At 42.6% G+C, this 22,774-nt stretch overlaps 1 protein-coding gene across 1 annotated transcript in view; it reads left to right on the forward strand.

Annotated features, from left to right (window-relative positions):
- The first annotated feature begins 2,950 nt into the window (after window positions 1-2,950).
- PPM1H (protein phosphatase, Mg2+/Mn2+ dependent 1H) overlaps window positions 2,951-22,774 on the forward strand; it is a 96,505-nt gene continuing 76,681 nt past the window's right edge. The window contains exon 1 of the mRNA XM_087723524.1: window positions 2,951-3,460. Coding sequence (XP_087579650.1) covers window positions 3,225-3,460 — 236 coding nt within the window. The 5' untranslated portion in view covers window positions 2,951-3,224. The remainder of the gene's footprint in view (window positions 3,461-22,774) is intronic.

Here is a 22,774-nt window from a genome sequence, read left to right on the forward strand (position 1 = left end):
GACGGGTCGTTTTCGATCCTAGCTGTCCCGAAGAGACAGTGAAGGTTTGGGGAGATCCAGTGACCTCAGAGACGTTCGCAGGTCTCGGGGGGGGCTCGGAATTCAACCCCTTTTGCCAACTCCTTCTGGATTAGCTGTATGCTAACCGAAACTGCAGGTAGCCCCTAAGAATGGTAGAAGTGATTTCAACTGGTAAGCTGATTTTATTACTCAAAGAGAGGCGGTCCGCACTAAAATCTAAGCTAATTGAAACCAAAGAACAGAAGAATCTAGCGGCGAATTGGTTTTTTTTTAATGGATTTATGGCCGGTGGTTACCCTACTTCTTAGATGTTTCAAAGATCTACTTTAATACTTTCTCTGACTCTCTTTAAGTGGGCTGTAAATTAACTTACTATAAATTGGCTTTTTACGATCTGACACTTTTATTGCTTGACTGTGTTGGTCTAAGATCAGATAAGATTGCACAGCTCCCAGCGTGTTTTTACTTGCAAATATTTTAGACTGCGTCACAACATGGCGTCGATACATACTCCGAAAAGTTCGTTTCAAATGTTTTTTTCTGCATTTCAAAAGTTGTTTGACTCATATGAAAGATTTGAAAAAAAATTGGACCACTTGATATTAAAATATGAAGAAAAAAGTGAGAACGTTGAATGTTTGAATGTTCCTGAAATACAAATGAAGATTGTGAGAAATGAAGCATCTCAACTTGCTGACATGCAGGGCGTCTGGGTTATTTCGGAGGGAGAAAGAAATGCAGCCATACAGAAGATTTATTTTAAAAGACAGAGCGCAGGAGGAATGAGAAGCATTAAAGAATCTACACTTTATGAAACACCATTTGCAGAATTTTTAATTCCACCCTTGAGAATTAAAAACAAATTGAAAAGTTTAACAAGCCTGGGACAACGTTATTATTTCATCAGAGGCATTCTGAGTAAAAAGGTGCTATCCCTGTTTGGACTTGCTTATAAAAACATTTGGTAAATCTGTTCTACGAATGCCAATAGGATTGAGAAGGTTTTGTTATTGGAGAGACATAGGCTGATAGATGGAAGAATACAATTTGAAACTAGCGAAATCTAATTACTCTTATTTGTAATAGTTATAGCTGAATAATAATTGATATTGATAGTAATGTATATAATGTGGAGTTGATATGATAAATAATAATTGGATATGAGAAGGGAAGGTTGGAAATATTTTTGGACCATATACAAAGGTTATTAATCACAATAATTGTTACTATTAAAAAATAAAATAAAATATATACAGTTAAATGTTAACTAATATGGGGAAAATGTTACGATATACGACATAATTACATAAAGAAGGGAGAATGATAATAAACTACATTGCATGGAAGATGGAATTTTTGGTATTAAATATTATGGATATTCAGCTAAAACAGGATATGAGGATTTGATGTTAATAGAGGATTTTACAAACAAGTAAATGAGATGTCAGCATGTGGTTATGGACTAAACCTTTGGCATAGTTAAGGATGAAGGATGTTTAAATAACTGTAGTCAACTAAAAGTGGAGGTATAATGATGTCAATATGGTAAACATATGAGTTAAGATATTTGAATTAATATGAATTACGATATGAATTAATTATAATATGAATTAATGGAAGAGATGCACCAAAACATGTTGTAACCAGCTGATATACTTTTTTTGTTTTGATATATACCTGTGTTACCTTTTTGTTTTGTTTTGTTTTGTTCTTTTTGTCTTTTTTTTTTCTTTTTCTTCAATTTTTTCTTTCCCCACTGGTGTGGGCATGTATTGTTTAAGAAACAAAAATTATTATTACCATTATCTTTTTTTTAAAATAATAATTATAGTCAAATGAAAATGGATATATGATGATGGTGATATGTATGAATATAAAATGCTCGAGCTAACATGAACTATGTTTCTTGACTGTGGAAGAGATGCGCAAAAGTCTATTTGTAACTAACTGATACACTTTCTATAGCATGTAAAGAAGGATGTTGTATTTGTTTTAAATTAAAAATTAAAAAACTTTTAATAAAAAAAAGATTTACTGATTTGTTGGGCAGGTACATCTTTTATTAGACTAACAAGTGCTTGGTTCTGTGTGACTGTCAAAGACGGCACCCTAGGAGTGGGCCCAAACTTGGGGATGGGACATTTATGAGTAAGATGGATGCTTTATGCATCTGCAGCACTTCATTCTGACTCTCAGTATTGTCTTTTATATGCAAACTAACTTGGAATTCATATGTGCTGCCTGAGAGGCCAACAGGTCAATAAATACAATAAAAAGCACAGCACAATATAAGAGAGAGGAGCAGATTAGATGTTCTGTATGCATCCCCTCCCCCACCTTGAACCACTTTGTATTGAATGGATCAGATCCCAGTAGGTGTAACCCGGAAGAACCAGCCACCTGCAAAAAATGCAACATTGAACTCTTTATTAATAAAGCCCGATTAACGAAAAACTCATACGGAATTCACCAAGGGACAGTCGACAAAGTAAAAAGAGGACTGGTTACAAAAGTTTTTTTTAAAATACTTCCAACTTGAAAATTGCCCTGCTCCTTACAATATTGAAGCCTGAGGCTGCAACCCTCACTCACCTCTAGGGAGCGATTCAATTGAAGCGGCCCTACTTCTAGGCTAAGGTAGAAATGCGTGGCAACTTTCTACTCGGGGAAGACTAACATGGAGTCGCCCTTTGCTCTTAAGCCAATTCTCTTTGGTTTTGCCTTCTGTCTCCCAGCCCCCTCGGCCTTTCCTATTCCGCCGGCAGCCCCCAGAACCAGGCCAACCACCGCCGCAAGATCTCCGGGGCTGCGCTGGTAGCGAGCGCGCTGCCGCAGCCCGAAGAACAGGAAGCTCGCGTGGCCCACCGAGCCCGGGCATCACGTGACGCAGCGCGTGGAGCCGCGCAAGCCGCTCCGTTCGGGTCAACTTCGGGTATCGGCGCCCGCCGCGGAAGAGCCAAGCGGGGTGGCCGCCGCTCCTGCTGCTATGCCCGCGCCACGGTGGGTGCTCTCTCCTCCTCCTCCTCCTCCTCGGCTCGGCGGCTCCCGCGGGTGACTTCCTCGCCGTCCGTTCCATGCAGCCCCTCCGCGGCGGAAGCGTTTTTGCTCCAGCGTGAAACCTGCCTTGCTGTCGCCTTGCGCGCCCGCCCGCTTTGGATGGTGCTTCCCCTGGCCCCGTGGGTGCCGCGGGCGGCGGGACTAATATGCTGACGCGGATGAGGTCTGCCGTGGCCAATCTGGTGGGAGGCATCATGTCCGGCAGTTCGGCCTCGGAGCCCGGCGGGGGCTTGGATTTGCCTGCTCGCTTTCCCTATGGCAGACCCGACTTCCTGGGGCTCTCTCAGGACGAGGTCGAGTGCTCCGCCGATCACATCGCCCGCCCCATCCTCATCCTCAACAAGGAGACCCAGCGGCTGCCCTGGACCACGGGATACGCAGAGTAAGTAGCTGCTGGGAGTGGGCCGAGCCGGGTGGGGGTGTCTGAAGGCAGAGACGCTCCCTTGGGCCCTCGGTTGGCCACGGGAGGGCTTGAAAGGGAGGCCCCCGTGCGTGTAGTCTTCCGGGCAGCGAGGACTCCGCAGCAGCCGCAGAAGGGGAAAAAGGCGACGGCCCGGGCACCGGCTCGGTGGGAAGAGGCTGGAAGAAAAGTGGGGCGGGGCGCTACTTTTCTGAACTAAAGGCAACGCTTTAACTTTTCAAATGAGAAGCGCACAGGCCGGTTTGGAAAAAGAATCTTGCAAAAGATCTAGGAAAACCTGCTTAACATACCAAGCCCATTTACTAAATATCAGGTTCTGTTGAATTTTCCTCCCCCAAGTCATGGAATAACTATTGTATCTTGTACCGGTTTTCTTTCATTTCTCCTTCAGTAAGTGTGAAGCATAGCTGGTACATCAATCACTGGCAGTGTTTTCCTGGCTTTGATTCATCCTTAGCTTGAAGCAAGCCCCCCTTTGTGTGTAATTTTGCAACCTTGATTGATATCTATTTCTGTATCTATACTTGCATGGAAGCAAGCCTCATTCTTAAATTCCTAAGAAGCATATGTAATACGTTAAAGTGCTTGCTTTTGGCATGTGGTGGTTTTTGCACATATGTTCCAGTACAACTTATTATATGGAACCCTTAAAGAGGGAAAGTATAATAAAGGGACAAAAGTAATAAAAAAAATGCCATTAGCTGGTTCATTTTTATAAAACTCCATCATAGAGCAGTGGCCACTCCAGTATTTTGCCTTTGCTTCTGTAGAATAGCATTTAGTCCAGCAGTTGGTGTGTGTGCAAGCTCCTGAATTGTTATGGGTGGATAAGATGTCCTGTGTTTGTAGGATGATTTAACATAGATTTGTTTTCCTTCTGTTTTGATAATGGCAAAATGGTATTTAGCTAAAACAAGCCTCCAACCCCCTTTTTGGGCCTGTGCTGCAATGATGATGTCCAGAGTGTTTGCCTTTGATCCCTTTCATTCTCAAAATTTTCCATCTTCCCTGCACACAATACCGTGTCACTGTGGAAGGTGTCCTCCAAAGGTGGGATGAAGGAGACTACAGTCCTTTGCTGTTTTTCCTTTTTCCCATTCTTCACCTTTCTACTACATGTCTTTTAAAATTATTACTTCAACTGAGTATAACCTTTCCTTAAAATTAAAGTTCTGAGTTATTGCAAATGTAATTGTTTTAATATGATGAGAATGAGATGCAGCTTTTCAACTGGTAGCAAATGCCTTGAAAGTCTATTGGTTACATTTCTGAGGCTTTAGAGATTTCTCAAAGTTCAGTCAAGGAAAGAGGATGAGGAAGAGGCAGAGTGTTTTGAATTTCATGGTTACCAAATCTGATCCATTTGATGTGCTATATGTACATGGTGTTTTTTGTTGAAAAATGTAGAAAATTCTACTAATTTTCTAAATTAGTAGAAAAGATCATACTTCCTCTGTGGCTAATATAAGAGTAACATAATTTGTAATAAAATATAGTAACCAAATTTTCTCTGACTATAATAGTGCAGAATGAAAAGTTCAGGAACTTTTCAAGCACATTCTTTTAAACACGATTTCTTACATTGGAGTGTTGATATAGTTTTAGAGGCTTAACTTCAAAGATTACCAATGATTGACTAACTTGAGGCAGAGGGCTTCCTCTTAACACAAAGCTGTTCAAGATGTTTGACAGAGAAAAAAAGTACAGGCAGATGTGAGGACATTTTTATGAGGGGGTCTAAATGTCCATTCAGTGGAAAAATTCATTCACCCATATCCTGACATATGCAAGCAATGGCTTTATTTGACCCAATGAATAATAGCTCTTGAAATTGTATTAATATGGGTATTGGTCTTCTGAGCAATTTCTTCAGGTATTTGCCTAAACAATTAGAGCCAAGGAATAGGCATACTAATTTTGCACCTTTACTCTTTCTTATTTGCATATTTGGGCATCTGAAAGGGTTCTGTACTTGTTGACTGCTTCAGGACAGAACTCCTTATAATTCTTATAATAAGAATTCTTATTCTTATTTATTATTGTGCCCGTTTATGTTCAGTAAGTGTTCCTTTTGAACTTATTTCTTTGCATATTATAACAGACACTGCAATAGAAATGTGGAAAATGAAAACATTTCCTCTATATTTATTCAAGAGTAAGCACAGAATTCTGAACAAATAAATACATATGTAATAGGCTAACTCTATGTCCATAAAACCTAATGCACATAATCACCAAGTTTCTATGGGTGAAAAGCCACATTCATTATTGTGTCTGCAAATGCATCCATTTTGTCTATTACTTGCTTTATTTTTGCTCCTCACAGGGACTGTTAAGCAAACTCCCTTGTGACTCACAGCACATAGTTGCAGCTTTTAAGAGAGATGATTTTCTACTGTATTGTATCCTCTGTATTACTGTCAAACTTCCATTTTTAATAACCCTTATAATTTGAGGGCTATTAATAGTTCTCTATATCTAGTTTATGTAGTCTCCTCAGCAATTATAGCAAATGGATGTTCTGTTCTATCTTCATCTTAGTGAATTCTTTAAAAATTGGCAATATTTATTTTGATTGCACAGCTACTTGATAAAATTACCCAAAGATTTCTTGTTCTTTTTATTTTGTTTGTTCCATTGTAATTTTCTGGCATTTTCAGTCTATTCACATTTATTGTCCACAGAAGACAACAATGTTTAATTCTCTTATTACTCATTTACATTTCTCATTCAACAGCAGTCTGAGAGATGCCAAGGAACCCCAGACCTTTACCATGTTCTCTCATTATAATGAAATTTTTGTCTTGGAGATGAACCTCTATTGCAGTTGTTTTGGCAGACAGATGAATTGAGCTCTGTCAAGTTTTGACAATCTGCCTGACCCTTTCTTCGTAGTAATGAAAAAAATATACAGTCTTTCCCTGAAAATAAGACAGGGTCTTATTTTCTTTTGACCCCCAAAATATGGCTTGGGCTTTATTATTGGTGGGGAGGCTTATTGTTTTGGGGTTTCCGGGTGGCTGCTTTCTTGCAGGTGGGCTCCCAAAGAGCCGGGCACAGCCTCAGGGCGAATGGCTGTGTCGCAGCAGCGCAACACAGCAGCCATGAGGTGACCATGCTCATGAGCAGCTGGCCCACAACCATAGAGTGTACTACCAGAGCGGCCACTTCCGGAAGACTTGGCAGCCGATCTCCGGACTTTGGAAGCCAGAGGAGCCATGCTGGGGGAGCGGTGGTGCCCTGGTCCTGCAGGGAGAGCTGGGCCAGGGCATAGTGAGGCTGGGAGACACGTGATCTGGGGGCAGAACAGGCACTCGCGCAGCCCCCCTCTCCAGCCGGGCAGAGCGCCATTCACCAATCTAGGGATATTCCGAAGGTGCCAAGCGGCAGGAGCTGGGGGGGTGGGCAGAGCACCACATGGCTTGGCACCTTCAGGATACCCCCTAGGTCAGTGAATAGCACTGTGCCCAGCTGGAAAGGGAGGTTGCTGGGTGGCTGCTTGTGAGCATGGTCATGCGGTTTGCCCTTGAAGCTGTGCCCGGCTGTTTGGGGACCCTCTCGCAAGAGAGCAGCCACCTGACAACCCCCCTCTCTGGCTGGGCACAGCGTCACTCACCAACCTAGTGGTATCCTGAAGGCGACAAGCAACATGAGTGCCTCCCCCCCCCCCCCGGGCTCCCACGGCTTGACGCTTTCGGGATCTGGGAGGTTGGTGAAATTAGGGGTGACTTCTTTCCAGGGGAATTAATGGGCAAGTGCATTCTGTTTCTGGGAGGGTGATGTTTTGATTAGGACTATTAAGATAGGGCTACTTTGCTTCACTTTCAAAAAACCTTGTTGCATTAAGCAGGAGATGCCTGCTCCCTGTGGTTTATTTTTGTTTTTAATACTGATATTTAAACTGGCTTTAACTATAAAGATTTGAAATATACACATTTTTATAAGTGATCCTATTGATAAAAAATACTATGATTTATGCTCTGATTGGTTCAGGATATGATTTTTGTTTACCATAACGAGATATTAAAATCTGCCCAAATTGTTTGTGTTTGTGTGTTTTTAAAGGTTTGTTTAGTAGTCCACTGAGGGGCATGAGGTATGCTTTGCGTTAAGCTAAACTGAACTGTAAGTTGTTCACATATGGCTAGATCTTCCATCTGTTGAGAGTGGAGGAGTTTATGTAAGTGCAGTTGGTGAATTTGGTGCACTCAGAACAGCTTTTAATTGACTGTTTTCCGAAATGCTAAGAAAACCAATTTAATGCCATATCACTAAGAATAGGACAATGTAAATCATAGGAAGAGGGATACAGCTTCCTTGAAAGTATTGCGTTTTAAGAATGGCCAGTAAGAGATTCAGCCATATAATGTAACGTTTATATAAAACTGATGCTTCCAAATGGGTGATTGTTTTCTAAGAACCTGTTTGACAGAACAGCTTGCTTAGTAAGGGTTCTTCCTGGATTTGCCAGCAAACATTTAGCTTTAGAGAATGTTTACAATAATAAAGCAACAGACAATTCAGAATAGCCTTTATTTTCTGTTGTGAAGTTAATCCATTTTATGCACAGATCTGGGGAAAGTATAGAATTCATGTACACTAAGTTGCTTAGGGAGTTAGCAAATAACGATGAGTAAACTGTTAAAGCATGGTTGATCTGAGACTTGTATTCTCTTCATGTACTTGACTATTTTAGTTTGGCGTCATATCTTCTAAAGCAGTGGTCCCCAACCTTTTTATCGCCGCGGACCAGTCAGCCTTTGATAATTTTACCGTGGCCCACTGAGCGCGCGCAGGGGTGGGGGGGCGTTGTTCGCGACGACACATTGATTGTTTATATATCAGATTGTTTTGATTAAACAACTTTTATTTTATTGTATTTAAACATGCCTTACAAAATAAAATACAATTACATAAATATAAAGTGCTTTAACATTTTAACAGTTAAACTTTAACTAAGCGCTCTAGTTACTAGAATCTAGTGAATCAATGAGAACCCTGAGCTTGTTTTTCTGCAACGAGACGGTTCCATCTGGGGGTAATAGGAGACAATGACACCCGAAGTGTCTTGCTTATGTCCAGTTTATTTCGTTGTTTTGTTTTGGTTGCTGTCACTGCAGAAAACCCCGCTTCACACAGATAGGATGTTGGAAAAGGCAAAAGGGACTTAAGAGCTGTAGTGGCAATCTCAGGATATTCCGCCATGACTTTAATCCAGAACACCGGCAGAGTTGTTGTCTCAAATGCAGTTTTAAGGCCGCCGTCATTTGCAATCTCCAGCAGTTGATCTTCTTCTTGTACAGACATGCTACATTCGTCTGGTTTGTTGACAAATGGGTCGCGGATCCATTCCTTACCAGTTCGTGGGTCTTTTGTGGTTGGGAAGTAGCGCTCGAACTCTTCTAAAAGCAAAGACAGGTGATCGTGCACCAACTGGGAGAATGAACGCTCAGGCTCAGTCTCTCCTAAAATCCCCGCTAATGCCTGAAACATGTCCAAAATGCCTCTGTTCACACGCCGTCCCCACAACTCCAGTTTGGCTTTAAATGCAGCTACTTTGTCAGCCAACTTGAAAACAGTTGTCATTTTCCCCTGAAGGGACAGATTGAGTTCATTGAGCAGGCTAAATGTGTCACACAAGTAAGCCAGTTTTGCAAGCCATACCTTGTCACTGAAATGTGCTGCCAGTGGTGACTTCTTTTCTGAGAGAAATCTTTGCAATGGCTCTCTTAATTCAAACACCCTGGATAGTGATTTGCCTCTGGATAACCATCTTATTTCTGTGTATAAGAGAAGGCATCTGTGCTCTGTGTCCATCTCCTCACAAAGCTGCTCAAATAGACGCGAGTTAAGGGCGTTTGCTTTGATGTGGTTAATAACTTTAACCGTATCATTCAATACACTGTTAAATTCTGGTGACATTTTTCGGCTTGCCAGCATTTCCCTGTGAATGATACAATGTGTAGATTCGCACTCAGGTGCAACCTCCTTAATCCGAGCGGTTAAACCAGACAGCCGTCCGGTCATGGCAGCAGCTCCGTCTGTGCATATGCCGACACAAAAGGACCATTTTAGTTGTCCTGATATATAACCATCCAGTGACTTGAACAGTTCTGCTCCTGTGGTGTTGGTTGGCAAAGATAGTGCACATAATAAATCCTCATGCACATCCTCCCGATAAAGATATCGCACATAAACAAGTAGTATTGCCTTGTTGTCGATATCTGTAGATTCATCAACCTGTAGTGCGTACCACGGTGATGTATTAATCCTCTCCAACAATTGTGTCTCAATGTCTTCAGCTATTTCATCAATGCGCCTAGTCACGGGCAAGATCAATTCTTCACCGATAGTGAATGGCTTTTTAGCCTTAGCAATACGGTTAGCCACCAAATATGATGCTCTCAGAGCATTCTCCTTTGTTGCTGTGGTGGCCCTCAGAAATATCTTCTGTCCTTCGTGTTCCCTTTTTTTTCTTTCAAAATACTGCAGGGGTTTGTCTTTTAATCCAGGGTGCTTGGCATTCAAGTGGCGAAGCAGTTTTGAGGGTTTCATTGCCTCATTAGAGAGCCGCTCACCACAAACTATGCAGAGCGGGGTTGGCGCGTGGGAATCACCTATCCCGATAAATCCATATTTCAAGTAGGACTCATTGTATTGTCTGTTAAAAGTTTTATGTTTCTTTGATGCTGAAGGCTCTTCTTCTGTCTCTTCACTGGGCCTTTTTCCCAAGGAAACTTTCTAACGACATCTGTTTCGCTAATTTGTGGGTTAAATTTGAGCAAAAACAATATACACCTACACCAACCACTGTAAAAATGAGAAAGTACCAGTGAAAAGAGAGAAGAGCGCAGGGGCATAGCTAGAAGCTCATGGGCCCGATGCAAAACATCAGCTTGCCCTCCCCCCCAAAAAATGTACCGACCCATTTTTGTAGTTTTGTTATAGCTGGAGTTACCCTAGTTGGGGAACACTTGTCTAGGTAAGTATTTTATTAATGTAAAAAAACTCCCAGCCCGGAGTACCCCTTTAAGTAATCCATATTTCAGTAAACTGATCTACCGTCAGGCTGTTGCTTGTAAACTGGAAAAGGAGGTGCGAATCGGAGTATATGGGCTATGGGTGGGGGTAGCAGTCTACCAAACTGCTCCGTCCCCCAATGGTGCTCTCTCATCCCACCACAGACGGTGCTGACAATATCATCCATGACTGGGACTCTAATATTGCATACACGGACGATAAGCAATAGTGGAGAGACCTAAATATGGGTTACTCCAGTAACGTTAATAGAGATAGTAGCACAAAATACTATAAGGTCAGAACTCCACTAGGTTTTTTTAAGCAAAAACGCCAAAAAAAAATGCCCATTTTGCCGCATGACGTTTTTTCAGTCAAAAAAATGGGCGGCCAGATGTTAGCTGTTCTTCAATAGGGAATCACAAAAAGCCATATCCACGTTTTTTTCCTTTGGTGTTTTTTTTAATCCCTTTGGCGTTTTTCAGCATTTTTGCGCTCAAAGGCATGTTTTCCAAAACGCCAGCATGTTGAGGGTATGGCGTTTTTTGGGGAAAAACCTGGCGTTTATTCTGTCATAGAAGTCTATAGAAGTGAAAAAACGGCAAGAAAAAAGCCATGTGACTTTTAACTGGCATATTTGCGGGCATTTGTTATTCATTTTTTTTTACTTTTGGACAAAAGTACTTCAACTCTCAGTATGTAAAATACTCTTACATGCTTGGACTTGTAGTCCAGGGGCTGAGGAACAGATCACTTATTTCCCCCGCACTAACCATGAGCACAGGCTGGTAGTGCGGGGGACACTGATCTCATACCTGCATATCTTGTTTCTATGGCCCCCGCCGTTCTCCGTTAAAACGAGTTTCTGTATGCAAATTAGGGCTAACTGGCACAGGGGGCGTTACTGGGCCGCTGGTGGCACTCTGACATCACCAGCGGCCACTGCCCCTGTGTCCAGCGCCGTCCTTCTCATTCCTTTTCAGTGCTTCAACACTGGCCGATTCCTGGAAAAAAAAACTAAGAGCGCCTGCGCAGCTACGTAGGGCTAGCGTAGGCAGCGCTAGTAGCGTAGCCTTGCGCAGGCACAGTTCAGTATGGCGCTGAAGCGCTGAAAAGGAATGAGAAGGGCGGCGCTGGACACGGGGGCGGTGGGTCATGGCCCCCGGCCGCTGCAGCGATCGTGGCCCCCAACCGCTGCGCGGCCCGGTGCCAGGTACTCCACGGCCTGGCACCGGTCCGCGGACCGGGGGTTGGGGACCACTGTTCTAAAGAATATGCAGTTTGTGAATAGATGCAGTATAATTGTTGAAGTGTCAGTTTAGGGGTAATAACCAGTGCAATAATTTATTTAATTGGAGACAGATTTTCGACACAAATATATGGCTGATTTAATTAATTGGGTCTTAGAATTTTTTCTGGCGTTATTAATTAAGATTCTTACACAACCCATTTTAGTACTTAATAAATAATTTTGAAGAATTTGGACATGTATTAATGTAAATCTATATCTTTAACAGCAAAAACACATTTTTTTTCCACTATAATCTACTTGGATACGATTTCTTGTACACCATTGTTAAACACCTCATTATAAATACAGTAATTTAATCAAGTTTGTTAAAAAAAGACTAAACACAGAATCTTTGGTGCATATTTTTTATTTGTCAAAGGAATTTCATTTTTATTATCTTTATTTCTTGCATTTCCTCCAAAAGCTCACCATGACTTTTATGGAAATATTTATTTTTTCATTATAGCAACCAACCTCATGTGTAAGTTTCCATGGCTAAATGTGGACTTATCCTGTCTCTATAATCCTAATTAATCATCTCAACCACTACACCACCATGAGCCCTTTCAAAGGAAACTGTATTTTCAGGGTAATTTATAGTTTCCATCATTTTACTCTCATTGATTATAAATGGATCTCTTTGGGAAAAGCTTCACTATATATAATTTGTATTTTACCAGAATCTGATTCTTTCCTAGATATCATGTTTGTTTTATACACAAGACCTCTCTATACTTGGAGCTGTCCTTATGTGTATCTACTGGACAGATTCCTTACTGTCTTAATTTTGTTGTAGGAGCTGCATTGACTGTTGGTACTGTTTCCATGTATTGTACTATTCAAAGTGTTGTTTATTACCTATAAAGCTCTATCTCAGTCAATGCCTGGGTATCTATGAGAACATCTAGCCAAGATAAGCTTTGCTTGTTGACTCTGAGTGAACAGAAAATGTCTGTTAATGATCTCCAGCTACTAAAAGATAAGAAGGGAGGGCACTTGAAAATGGACATTTTCTGTGGTGGCTTCTCTTCTGTGAAACAGCAAAGATGCCCTCCATTTTCATGATCACCAGGTATTTTATAAAAACTTTACTCTTCTAAAAAGTCTTTGGAATGTGACTTTCTATTGGTTTCAGGTACAAATGCTGCTGCTAAAATAATATTTATTATTATGGTGGAAGGTAACAAGGGAAAAATAATAATAAAATCAAGAACCAGGAAAATACGAAGGTTTTTTTCTGCCAAAGGGAGAACAAAAGATCAAGATGGCCCCCGCTTCTCTTCCTCTTCACATTAGTTGGATTAGCTAAATTTAAGGTGGACCAGAAATTTGAAATAAGAACTATATAATTAACTGTAATTTTGGAACTGGACATTAAGGTAACAAGGGGGGGGGGCGATAAAATTAAGAGCTGGGAAAGTATTTTGTTTTTGTTTTGTTCCCGAAGGAAGAACGAAGGATCAAGATGGCTCCCACCTCTCTTCCTCTCCACATCAGCTGAACTAGCTAAATTTAAGGTGGACCAGAACTCTGAAATAAGAACTGTATAACTAACTGTAACTTTGGAACTAGACATTATGAAAAGGTGGGAAATTGAAGAACTATGTGAAATTATTAAAAATATGCATAAATCATTAAAATCAAATCTAAATAGAATTTTGAAGTCAGATATGGAGGAGAAGCAAGAAGTGAAGGAAGAAGTGAAGGAAAAAGAGAGGGGATAATGAAGGTAGAAACGGTGGAAAATAATCAGACAAAAAACTTCAATGGGTTTGACAGTGGTATAGGGAAAATTGAAAAGGAGTGTGTGTGTCCCAACAAAAGGAAATATAAAGCAGATAAAAGATCTCACTGAGTTTGACAGTTGCATAAGAAAAACTGAAGAGGGGGGTTACACCCCAACAAAGGGAAATACAAAAGATTTCACTGGGTTTGACAGTGGCTTGGGGAAAATTGAAGAGGGTGGACATGTCAAAGAAACAAACAAAGAAAAGGGAGAAGACAGGAATAGAGAAGTGGGACAAAAGACTTGCTGAGAAATATAAAGCTGAGATATGTGGTTTACTCCTATACATGATAATAAAACTGAGTTGCTAATTGATTGAATATGATAATGGAAAGATAATTAAATAAAGGTTAAAATATATGGAATATGGATAAATATGAAACTGTTATGTGGAGAATGTAAAGCAAAGGTATGTGATTCACTTTTATACATGATAATTAAATTGAGTTGCTAATTGATTGAATTTGACAATGGAAGCACAATTAAGTATGGGTGTCAGCATTCCAAATATCATCCAAAACTAAATCAGAGTTCAAGGCAAATCTCTTCAAAAAGTTCAAATTTATTAATAGATACGTTGGTACATCTGTTGCAAACCCGAATCTAAACTTCCTGGGGTTTCCACCCAGTTGAAAGTTCATGATCTTGTTCCCACACCCACAAGCCTATCACATGGTCCAATCTTCCTCTGCCACGTTGGCATCTCCACCCATCTAGTTCCGGTCAGGTGCAGAGATGCGAAGACAAAAGATGACCTTGGCCTTCTAGAAAGGAATGTTCTTTTTTGACAACAACACATTCTACAATTCTACTCCTTACTATTCCCCCTCCCAATTCCCCACTAATGAAACAGCATAATAAAGAAATAGAGAGAGAGTGTGGCAGGCCAGAGATTCTTAAAGGAACCGCTGCAGGCCTGACAATGGGTTAAAATATATGAAATATGGACACATGTAGAACTCCTAAGATGATGAACAAAGTGAGATGTGTACCACCTGTTATTCTATATAGTAGATTAATGGAATTGAAATGAACATTGAACAGTAATAATTGTTATTTAAAGACAATTAAGGATAACCTAAGTCAAGGTATGGAAAAATAGAGAGGGAACATCAAATATACTTACAATGGGAAATTATTGAGATTACAAAGACAGAACTACAAATTTGGGGCATGTAAGATGCATAACTATATAAATATAATGTTGAGAATAGCTGGGAATTGTAACCAGGTCTATATCCCGGCCAAAAATAGGCTGGGGGGATGTGTTGATTTAAAAATACAATTCCTATATATGTATACTTTTTTTTCTCTTTTAAAAATGAAGGAGGAAGATATATGTTAAAATTAAATATATATATTGAAAAGGAATTATAAATGCCATCAACATAAAATGGAGCTTGCACAGAGGCTTAAATACACCAAGTAAATGAGATGAAGAGTGTGAAGTAGAGGGGAGAGGGAAGGGAAGAAGAGAGGGATAGGAGAGAGGGCGGGGGGGGGGAAGAGGAGGAGAGAAAGAAGGAGTGGAAAGGGGAGAGGAAAAGAAGAGAGGAATAGGAAATAGAGAAGGATGACAGAGGGAAGAAAGGAGGTAGGGATGAGGAGGAGAAAGGGAGAAGAAAATGATGGATGAGATACAAATATGGTGTATGGAGAGCAGAAGAGCCAATAATTGTTTTGAGGAGTTGATGGTAAGATGAATTGATGTAAACATTTAATAATATAATATGTTGGTTATGTAATAGTATACATGTGGTTGTTATGAAAATAAAAAATAAAAAACTTTATATAAAAAATAATTATAATTATATAAGATTATCCTTTGGTTTTGTTACAAATACTGCATTGTTAAATTGGCTGTATTGTTCGTGTTGTATGCTGTCTAAAGTGTCTTATATCATGAATAATCTATCTTTAAGAGTTTTCCTCAATGTGTTATTTTCCATGTGGGTTGAAAATTAATTCTCATGATCTGTGACTTGACCATGCTGGAGAAGTTTGGTCATTTATAAGTTGTCAGATATCTTGCAGCCCAAACCATTTTATACCTTTTTTCCCATAATGGCATTTTTATTTTTGTTTTTAAATCTCTGGATTAAAAAAACCTCAGAAACTTACAATGCAATGAATAATTTCTTCAGAATAATCTTTATACGCATATTTAATACATTTAAATTGCCAGAAAAATCTCCTGAATCACTAAGTTTTATAAACATTATAAACAAGTTACATAAAAAGAATAGACAACATTTATATGTGCTTTGTGTTGCAGAATTGTTTTTGTTAGGATGATGATTCTTGGCAATTCCACAGTTGGAACGAGACTGGGCATTGCCTCTTGCACAGGATCTTTTAGGTTCTGTTTATTAAGCTTTTTTAGAATTATGAAGGCTGCTTTATCATGATGTGCAGTACAAGAAAGGAAATTCATTTCTACCTTACCTTCTTGTAATATTTTTATTTCTGTTCCCCTGTCAGCATGCTTTAACCTTTCTCTTGTTCCCAGTTGATGGAGACAGCAGCCACAATGGCTTGTCTCTATCCAGGGACCAATAGGACTGAGTCTACAACTGTGACATCACGGTACCTCTGGTGACTCCTCCCACCTTTAGACTCAGTCCGATCAGGACTGGACGCATTTTATTGACTCTCCTCCAATTTAGTTAGTTATTAGGTTTATTCAGAAATTATGTAAAAATCAGTTTGGCTTCTGTTCCCTTTCCATCGGAACTCCAAATTCTTCTAAAATTGATTTTGCTGCATCCCTGCCTCTCCTGGGACTGTGGGTGCCATGAGTACGCTCTGGAGCAGTCTGTGGCATCAGATCAATGGACAAAGGCCTCTGTCCTCTCCATGTCTGACTACTGGGCCGAATTCCCCGCTTGCGCCGGTACCACCGTATGATTCAGTGCGAAAACAGCTCCAGTGGCCATTTTGAAGCAACTGGAGCTCTGGCAGCCATTTTCTTTTGGCACCAAAAGTTCTGGCAGCAATTTTGGAAGAGCTGAAGAGATTTCTTTTGCCACCAAGTTCTGCGGAGGCCTGCCAGCGCTTCAAGTGGCATGAGTCCCTGAACCACCAATTGTGATGGCATTACTGGTAAGGGGGGATCAAGACCCTGCTAGCCCACAACCATCCCCTCCTGACAGTCCCGTTGCAGGGCCCTCTGGTATGCCAGCTGCCAGAAAATGGGCAGCACCAGAACCACATCCCAAAGGCTGGCCACCTAAAGTCATCCAAGGCCGCCCAAAAGGTGGAGGATCGCCGCCAGCACCAGCTGGACAAGGAATTTGCCAAAGTGCAATGCCTGGCAGCCAAACAGCAGGCCCAGACCAATGGAGAGCGCTCTGGCAGCCCTCATCCTTTTCTGCCTGGGCCACTGCCCATTGACAATCCCAGGCCTACTGATCTCTTCTTAGATAGTGAAGAGGAGTCTCAGGATTCACCAAACCAGCCCAGTTCAGGGCCTATGCAACCATCTTCTGAACTGCTGGCCATTCAGCCTTCTCCCGAGACTGGCCCCCTTCTTGCAGTAGTAGAGGGTCTTTTGCCAGCAGTAGGGCTAGACATGGCCTCCATAATATCTGAGGCCATCAAACGGGATTGCAGCTCGCCTCCAAGAACAACTTGCTGCTCCCTCTACTCCAACTGTTCCATCACCAAGATCACAGACCAGCAAGAACCCGTTCACACAATCTGCTGCCACCCACTCTGACCAGGCCTCAGTGGCATTGGGGGAAGAGGAGGTGGTCAGAGACTCTGATTTGTCGGAAGATGAAGACTTAACACCAGATCAATCTACCTTTGTGGGCCTTATCAAGCCAGAAGTCTCCAAGTCCCCCCTTAAGGCTAAAAAGATTGCCAAACTAGGATTAACTCCCCCTCAGGCTTCAGATCTAGAAAAAGGGGATCTGATGGATCTTCTCTTTCAGTAGAGAAGGAAGTCATTCCTTCTACTAAACTTTTCCTAGATTTGGTCCAAAGGCAATGGGGATCCCCGGGATAAGGGCCTCTCCCCATTACTCTGGACAAGAAGCGTTACAAAGTAGGACCTGAACTGACTAAAGTTCTAGAGACTCCAGCTGTAAATCCTCCAGTGGCTGCCTTGTCCTCTCTTCCGTTGGTCCAGAGGGTGATCTGCAAGATGATCGAGGAGCAGGCAGAGCTCCTTCTCCTGGCCCCCCACTGGCCACGCAGGCCATGGTTCGCAGACTTGGTCAATCTCTCCATGGTGGATCCCCATCCCCAGGGCCATCTTGACACAGAGCTCTCTCATCTACTTGGACCCATACTTGTTGCAGTTTACATCTTGGAGATTGAGCGGACGGCCTTAGCAGCAGCCAACTTCTTTCCAAGGTTCATACAAACTCTCCAGGTTTCCAGGCGCACTTCCACCAACCGTATATATGACACTACATGGAAAGCCTTCAACATCTGGTGTGCCAGCCACGATATAGTTCCAGCCACGGCATCAGTCCCTTCAATTTTGGACTTCCTCCAACAAGGATTGGATACAGGTCTTTCTCCATAGTGAGGGGGGAGGAGTATCCAGAGTGGGTTGACCTTGTCCTCTCATGTTTGGATGAGTCAGATAAGCTCTTTGGGCAACGCCCCCTGGCCAGCAGGACTTCCCCATTATTTGACTCATCCTCAAGGAAAGGTTGCACCACTCTGGACCTCCAGTAATTTACAAAGGACTAAGGAAAATAAACTTGGACCCGGCGAATCCTGCCTCCCTACATCGCACACAGCCTCCTCCTGCAAGAACTGGACTGCCACAAGCCCCCTGGGGCGGCACGCTGCCCTGGCCACTGAGTGAGACGGAGTCACTCAGGGAGGACCCTTGCCGGGCAGGCAGGAGGAGAGGGCATATATGCTTCCTAGAGGCAGCCCTTGATGCAGAGGCTTCTCAGGAGCAGAAGCGCTCCTCTGCTCCCCTCAGGGGTTGAGCCACGAGGGTTGTTAAAATGCCCTGGAAAGCCTGCACTGGCAGCTATCACCAGTGGACAAGGTGAGAGCCGGAAAGGCTCAGAAAGAGCTGCGGGAGGCAGGGGGAGGCGAGCTGCAGCCGCATGGCAAGCCTGCAAAGGCAAAAGCCATTTCCATGTGCTCCAGCAAAGAGGAGCCTTTTGAATTTGGAGCCGGGGGCCATCTTGAAACCATGTGGTCCAAGATGGCGACCCCCAGCAGCTCAGAGGAGGCAGGCAGGAGCCCAGCTCTCAGTCCTCCAGCAACAACCACAACCGGAGGCTCTGTGGAGCCCTTGAAAGGTGAGAAACCATCGCAGAGGCATTAGCCCAGGGCGGGGGATGCAGCAAAGAGCCAAAAGGAGGCTTATTAAGGAGGTTAGAGGCAGGTGGTGGATCAATCCCCCCCCCCAAGCCTACCTCCTAGATGAATCACAGAGGCAGCTGCCACAAGACTGCAGGAAGAACCCTCCCCCCCAACCTGAGAACTCCTCCTCCCCCAGGGGAGGATCCCCTTCGGCTTCGGTGTTTCAGAAATCTTGCCTAAAAGCCCGTTCTGTCCCTTTCTAACTGCCAAGTAACAGGAGAAGGCTTCCCCCTTAAGGATACTCTCCTTTAAGTAGGAGAAAGAGAGTTGGGGGCGAGAAGGCCCTCAAAAAGAGGCTGTCCAGCAAGAGCTGTGTTTTTTGTGGCTAATTCTTGCTTCCCCCCTCAAATTTTCCTTTGAGTAGGAGAAGGAGGGGGGAGGGGCGAGAAGTCTCTGAGAAGGAGGCTGGCCTCTTAGCAAAAGCTGTGTTTTTTGGGGCTAATTCCTGAGGGCGGGGCTGTGGTATTTGCCCCGCAGAGCCATTTGGAAAGAAGGGGGAGGAGGGGCCCCACGTGGCCCAAGCCGGCAGCCCCCGGCAGCCTGGAAAACACAGAGGGGAGAGGAGTAATCAGCCCGGCTGCTAAAGGCTGCAGCCCCCAGGGAGGGATAGAAGAACCTCCAATCAGGTTAGAGATTACCCCCCTCCCCCAAGGCCTTCCAAGGATGGGGGTGACTAGGCAAAGAGCAAATGCAATGCAATACAATACTATGCAATACAATAGCAGAGTGGGAAGGGACCTTGCAGGTCTTCTAGCCCAACCCCCCCTGCCTAGGCAGAAGATCCTATAACTTTTCAGACAAATAGCTATCCAACAGCTGCTTAAAAACTTCCACTGTTGGGGCATTCACAACGTCTGGAGGCAGGTTGTTCCACTGATTAATTGTTCTAACTGTCAGAAAATTTCTCCTCAGTTCTAAGTTGCTTCTCTCCTTGATTAGTTTCCACCCATTGCTTCTTGTTCTGCACTCAGGTGCCTTGGAGGATAATCGGGCTGCCTCTTCTCTGTGGCAACCCCTGAGATATTGGAACACTGCTATCATGTCTCCCCTAGTCCTTCCTTTCATTAAACTAGACATACCCAGTTCCTGCAACCGTTCTTCATAGGCTTTAGCCTCCAGTCCCCTGATCCCCTCTGTTGCTCTTCTCTGCACTCTCCCTAGAGTCTCCACATCCTTTCTACATCATGGTGACCAAACTGAATGCAGAATTCCAAGTGTGGCCTTCCCAAGGCCTTATAAAGTGGGATGAACACTTCACGGGAGCTTGATTCTATTCCTCTGTTTATGCAGCCAAAAACTGTGTTGGGTTTTCTGGCAGCTGTTGCACACTGCTAGCTCATATTAAGGGGTTGTCCACTAGGACTCCAAGATCCCCTTCACAGTTACTACTGTGGAGCAAGGTATTCTGTACCTGTGCACTTCATGTTCGTAGAACCTTACTTCATTGAATCTCATTTTCTTAGGCAGTGCCCAATGTTCAAGCGTATCAGGATCCTTCTGTATTTTTAGCCTGTATTCTGGTGTGTGGGCTATTCCTGCCAGCTTGGGGTCATCTGCAAATCTGATGAGTCCCCCCACCGATCAGCATTTATCAAACAGAGCTAACAGTCATTCTGGCTCCTTCTTATGACAGCTTGAGATAACAGCAGTACTTAAAGAAGCAGTACTACTATCATGGCATATATATTGCTAACCCAAGTGTTAGCTTACACACCTAACACCCTCATTCAAATCACTGATGAAGATGTTGAAGAGTACTGGGCTCAACACAGAGCCTTGGGGGACTCCACTGCATTCTTCCCTCCATGAAGAGGCAGTTCCATCGAGGAGTACAGGTGTGTGCGGTTGGTCAACCAGTTACAAAGCCATCTGGGGTGACTATGTCTAACCCACATTCTTCTACTGTATCTAGTAGTAGGTTATGGTCTACCCTATCAGGACTTGCTGAAGTCCAAGTTAACTATATCAATGGCATTCCTATAGCCCACTAGGGTTGTCACTGTATCTAAGAAGGCAATATGGCTAGTCTGTCATGATCTGCTTTGACAAATCCAGGTTGGCTTTGGGCCCTTGATCTGTTTTTCTCCCTTTCTGAAGAGGGGAACCGCATAACCAACCCTAATAGGAGTTCTCCGGTACTCCAGGATCTCTGACAGATATAGTTCACTTGTTTGGAGATCTTGTCTGCCAGTTCCTTCAGATCCCTGGGGTGTAACCCATCCAGTCCTGGGAATTGGACTTTGGCTAAGATAGACAGGTGCTCACTTACCATTTCTTCCCTATCTCATCTTGGGTTCCTAATCCGATTTTTGGGGTGCTGTTCTTGATAGGTTGTTTAGGATAGGACTGTTTTACCCTTTTGGGTAGAGACAGATGCCATACATTAGTTAAATAGTTCTGCCTTACCCCTGCTGCTTGTCACCTTCTGGCCACTTTCTCCCAGCAAGGAACCAACTGTTTCCTTAATCTTTCTTGTCTTTAACATGCGGGAAGATGCCCCCTTTTGTATTTTATTTTATTGTTGTTGTTGTTGTTGTTATTATTATTATACAATTGTATCACAGCGGCCAGTTGTTTCGCCGGATTTGGCATTGGTTACTAGTCGGGCCCCACCCAGGGGCCTAGGACGTCATAACGTATTTTCGTAATATGCGTGCAGATCCAAGCAGTGCGGCTTTTTGCATTTGACTGATGGTGATTTTGTCAATTTTTAACTTTTAAATGTAATTCCAGTGCTTTTGGAATAGCACCCAGTGTGCCAATTACCACTGGAATTATCACTGCTGGTTTGTGCCATTGTCATTGAATTTCGATTTTTAAGTCCTGGTATCTTGTGATTTTTTCATGTTCCTTCTCAGCGACCCTGCTATCACCTGGTATTGCGATGTCTATGATTGTGACCTTATTTTTCTCAACCAGTGTGATGTCTGGTGTATTATGCGCCAGTATTTTGTCGGTTTGTATACGGAAATCCCACAAGATCTTGACCATCTGATTTTCGGTGACTTTTTCAGGCTGATGTTCCCACCAGTTTGTTGCTGTTTTAATATTATAATTTTTGCACAAATTCCAATGGATCATTTGTGCTACTGAATTGTGCCGCAATTTATAATCAGTCTGCGTGATTTTTTTACAGCAGCTGAGTATGTGATCAACAGTTTCATCAGCTTCTTTGCAAAGTCTGCATTTGGCATCATCAGAGGATTTTTCGATTTTGGCCTTAATGGCATTTGTGCGGATAGCTTGTTCTTGCGCAGCCAGGATTAATAACTCTGTTTCTTTCTTTAATGTACCTGTTGTTAACCATAACCAAGTTTGTTTACTGTCCACTTTATCTTTTATTTTTTCCAGAAATTGGCCATGCAGTGCTTTGTTCTGCCAACTCTCCATTCTTGATTTTATCACATCTTTTCTGTATTCTTGTTTCGTCTGTTGGGCCTTCAGTAGATTTTTGTTCTTTACTTTGATTAATAGATGTTCTTGACTTTCTTTTAAATAATCAGCCAGTGCATGTTTTTCTTCTTCAACTGTTTGCTTCACTTGTAATAATCCTCTACCACCTGATTTTCGGGGCAGATATAGTCTATCAGTATCACCACGTGGATGTAAACTGTAGTTCATTGTCATTAGTTTCCTGGTTTTTCGGTCCAAAAGGTCCAAATCAGTTTGTGTCCAGTTAACTATGCCAGCTGTGTATCTTATAACTGGTATTGCCCAGGTATTTATGGCCTTGATTGTATTTCCACCATTCAATTTAGATTTCAAAATTTTCCTAACTCTGTTGGTGTACTCTCGCCTGACAATAGTTTTTACTTCTCCATGCTTGATGTTATCCAACTGCAGA

This window comes from Thamnophis sirtalis, unplaced genomic scaffold, assembly GCF_051295495.1.
Source record: "Thamnophis sirtalis isolate CommonGarterSnake01/CBP01778 unplaced genomic scaffold, rThaSir2_p1.2 scaffold_9, whole genome shotgun sequence".
Lineage (NCBI taxonomy): Eukaryota > Metazoa > Chordata > Lepidosauria > Squamata > Natricidae > Thamnophis > Thamnophis sirtalis.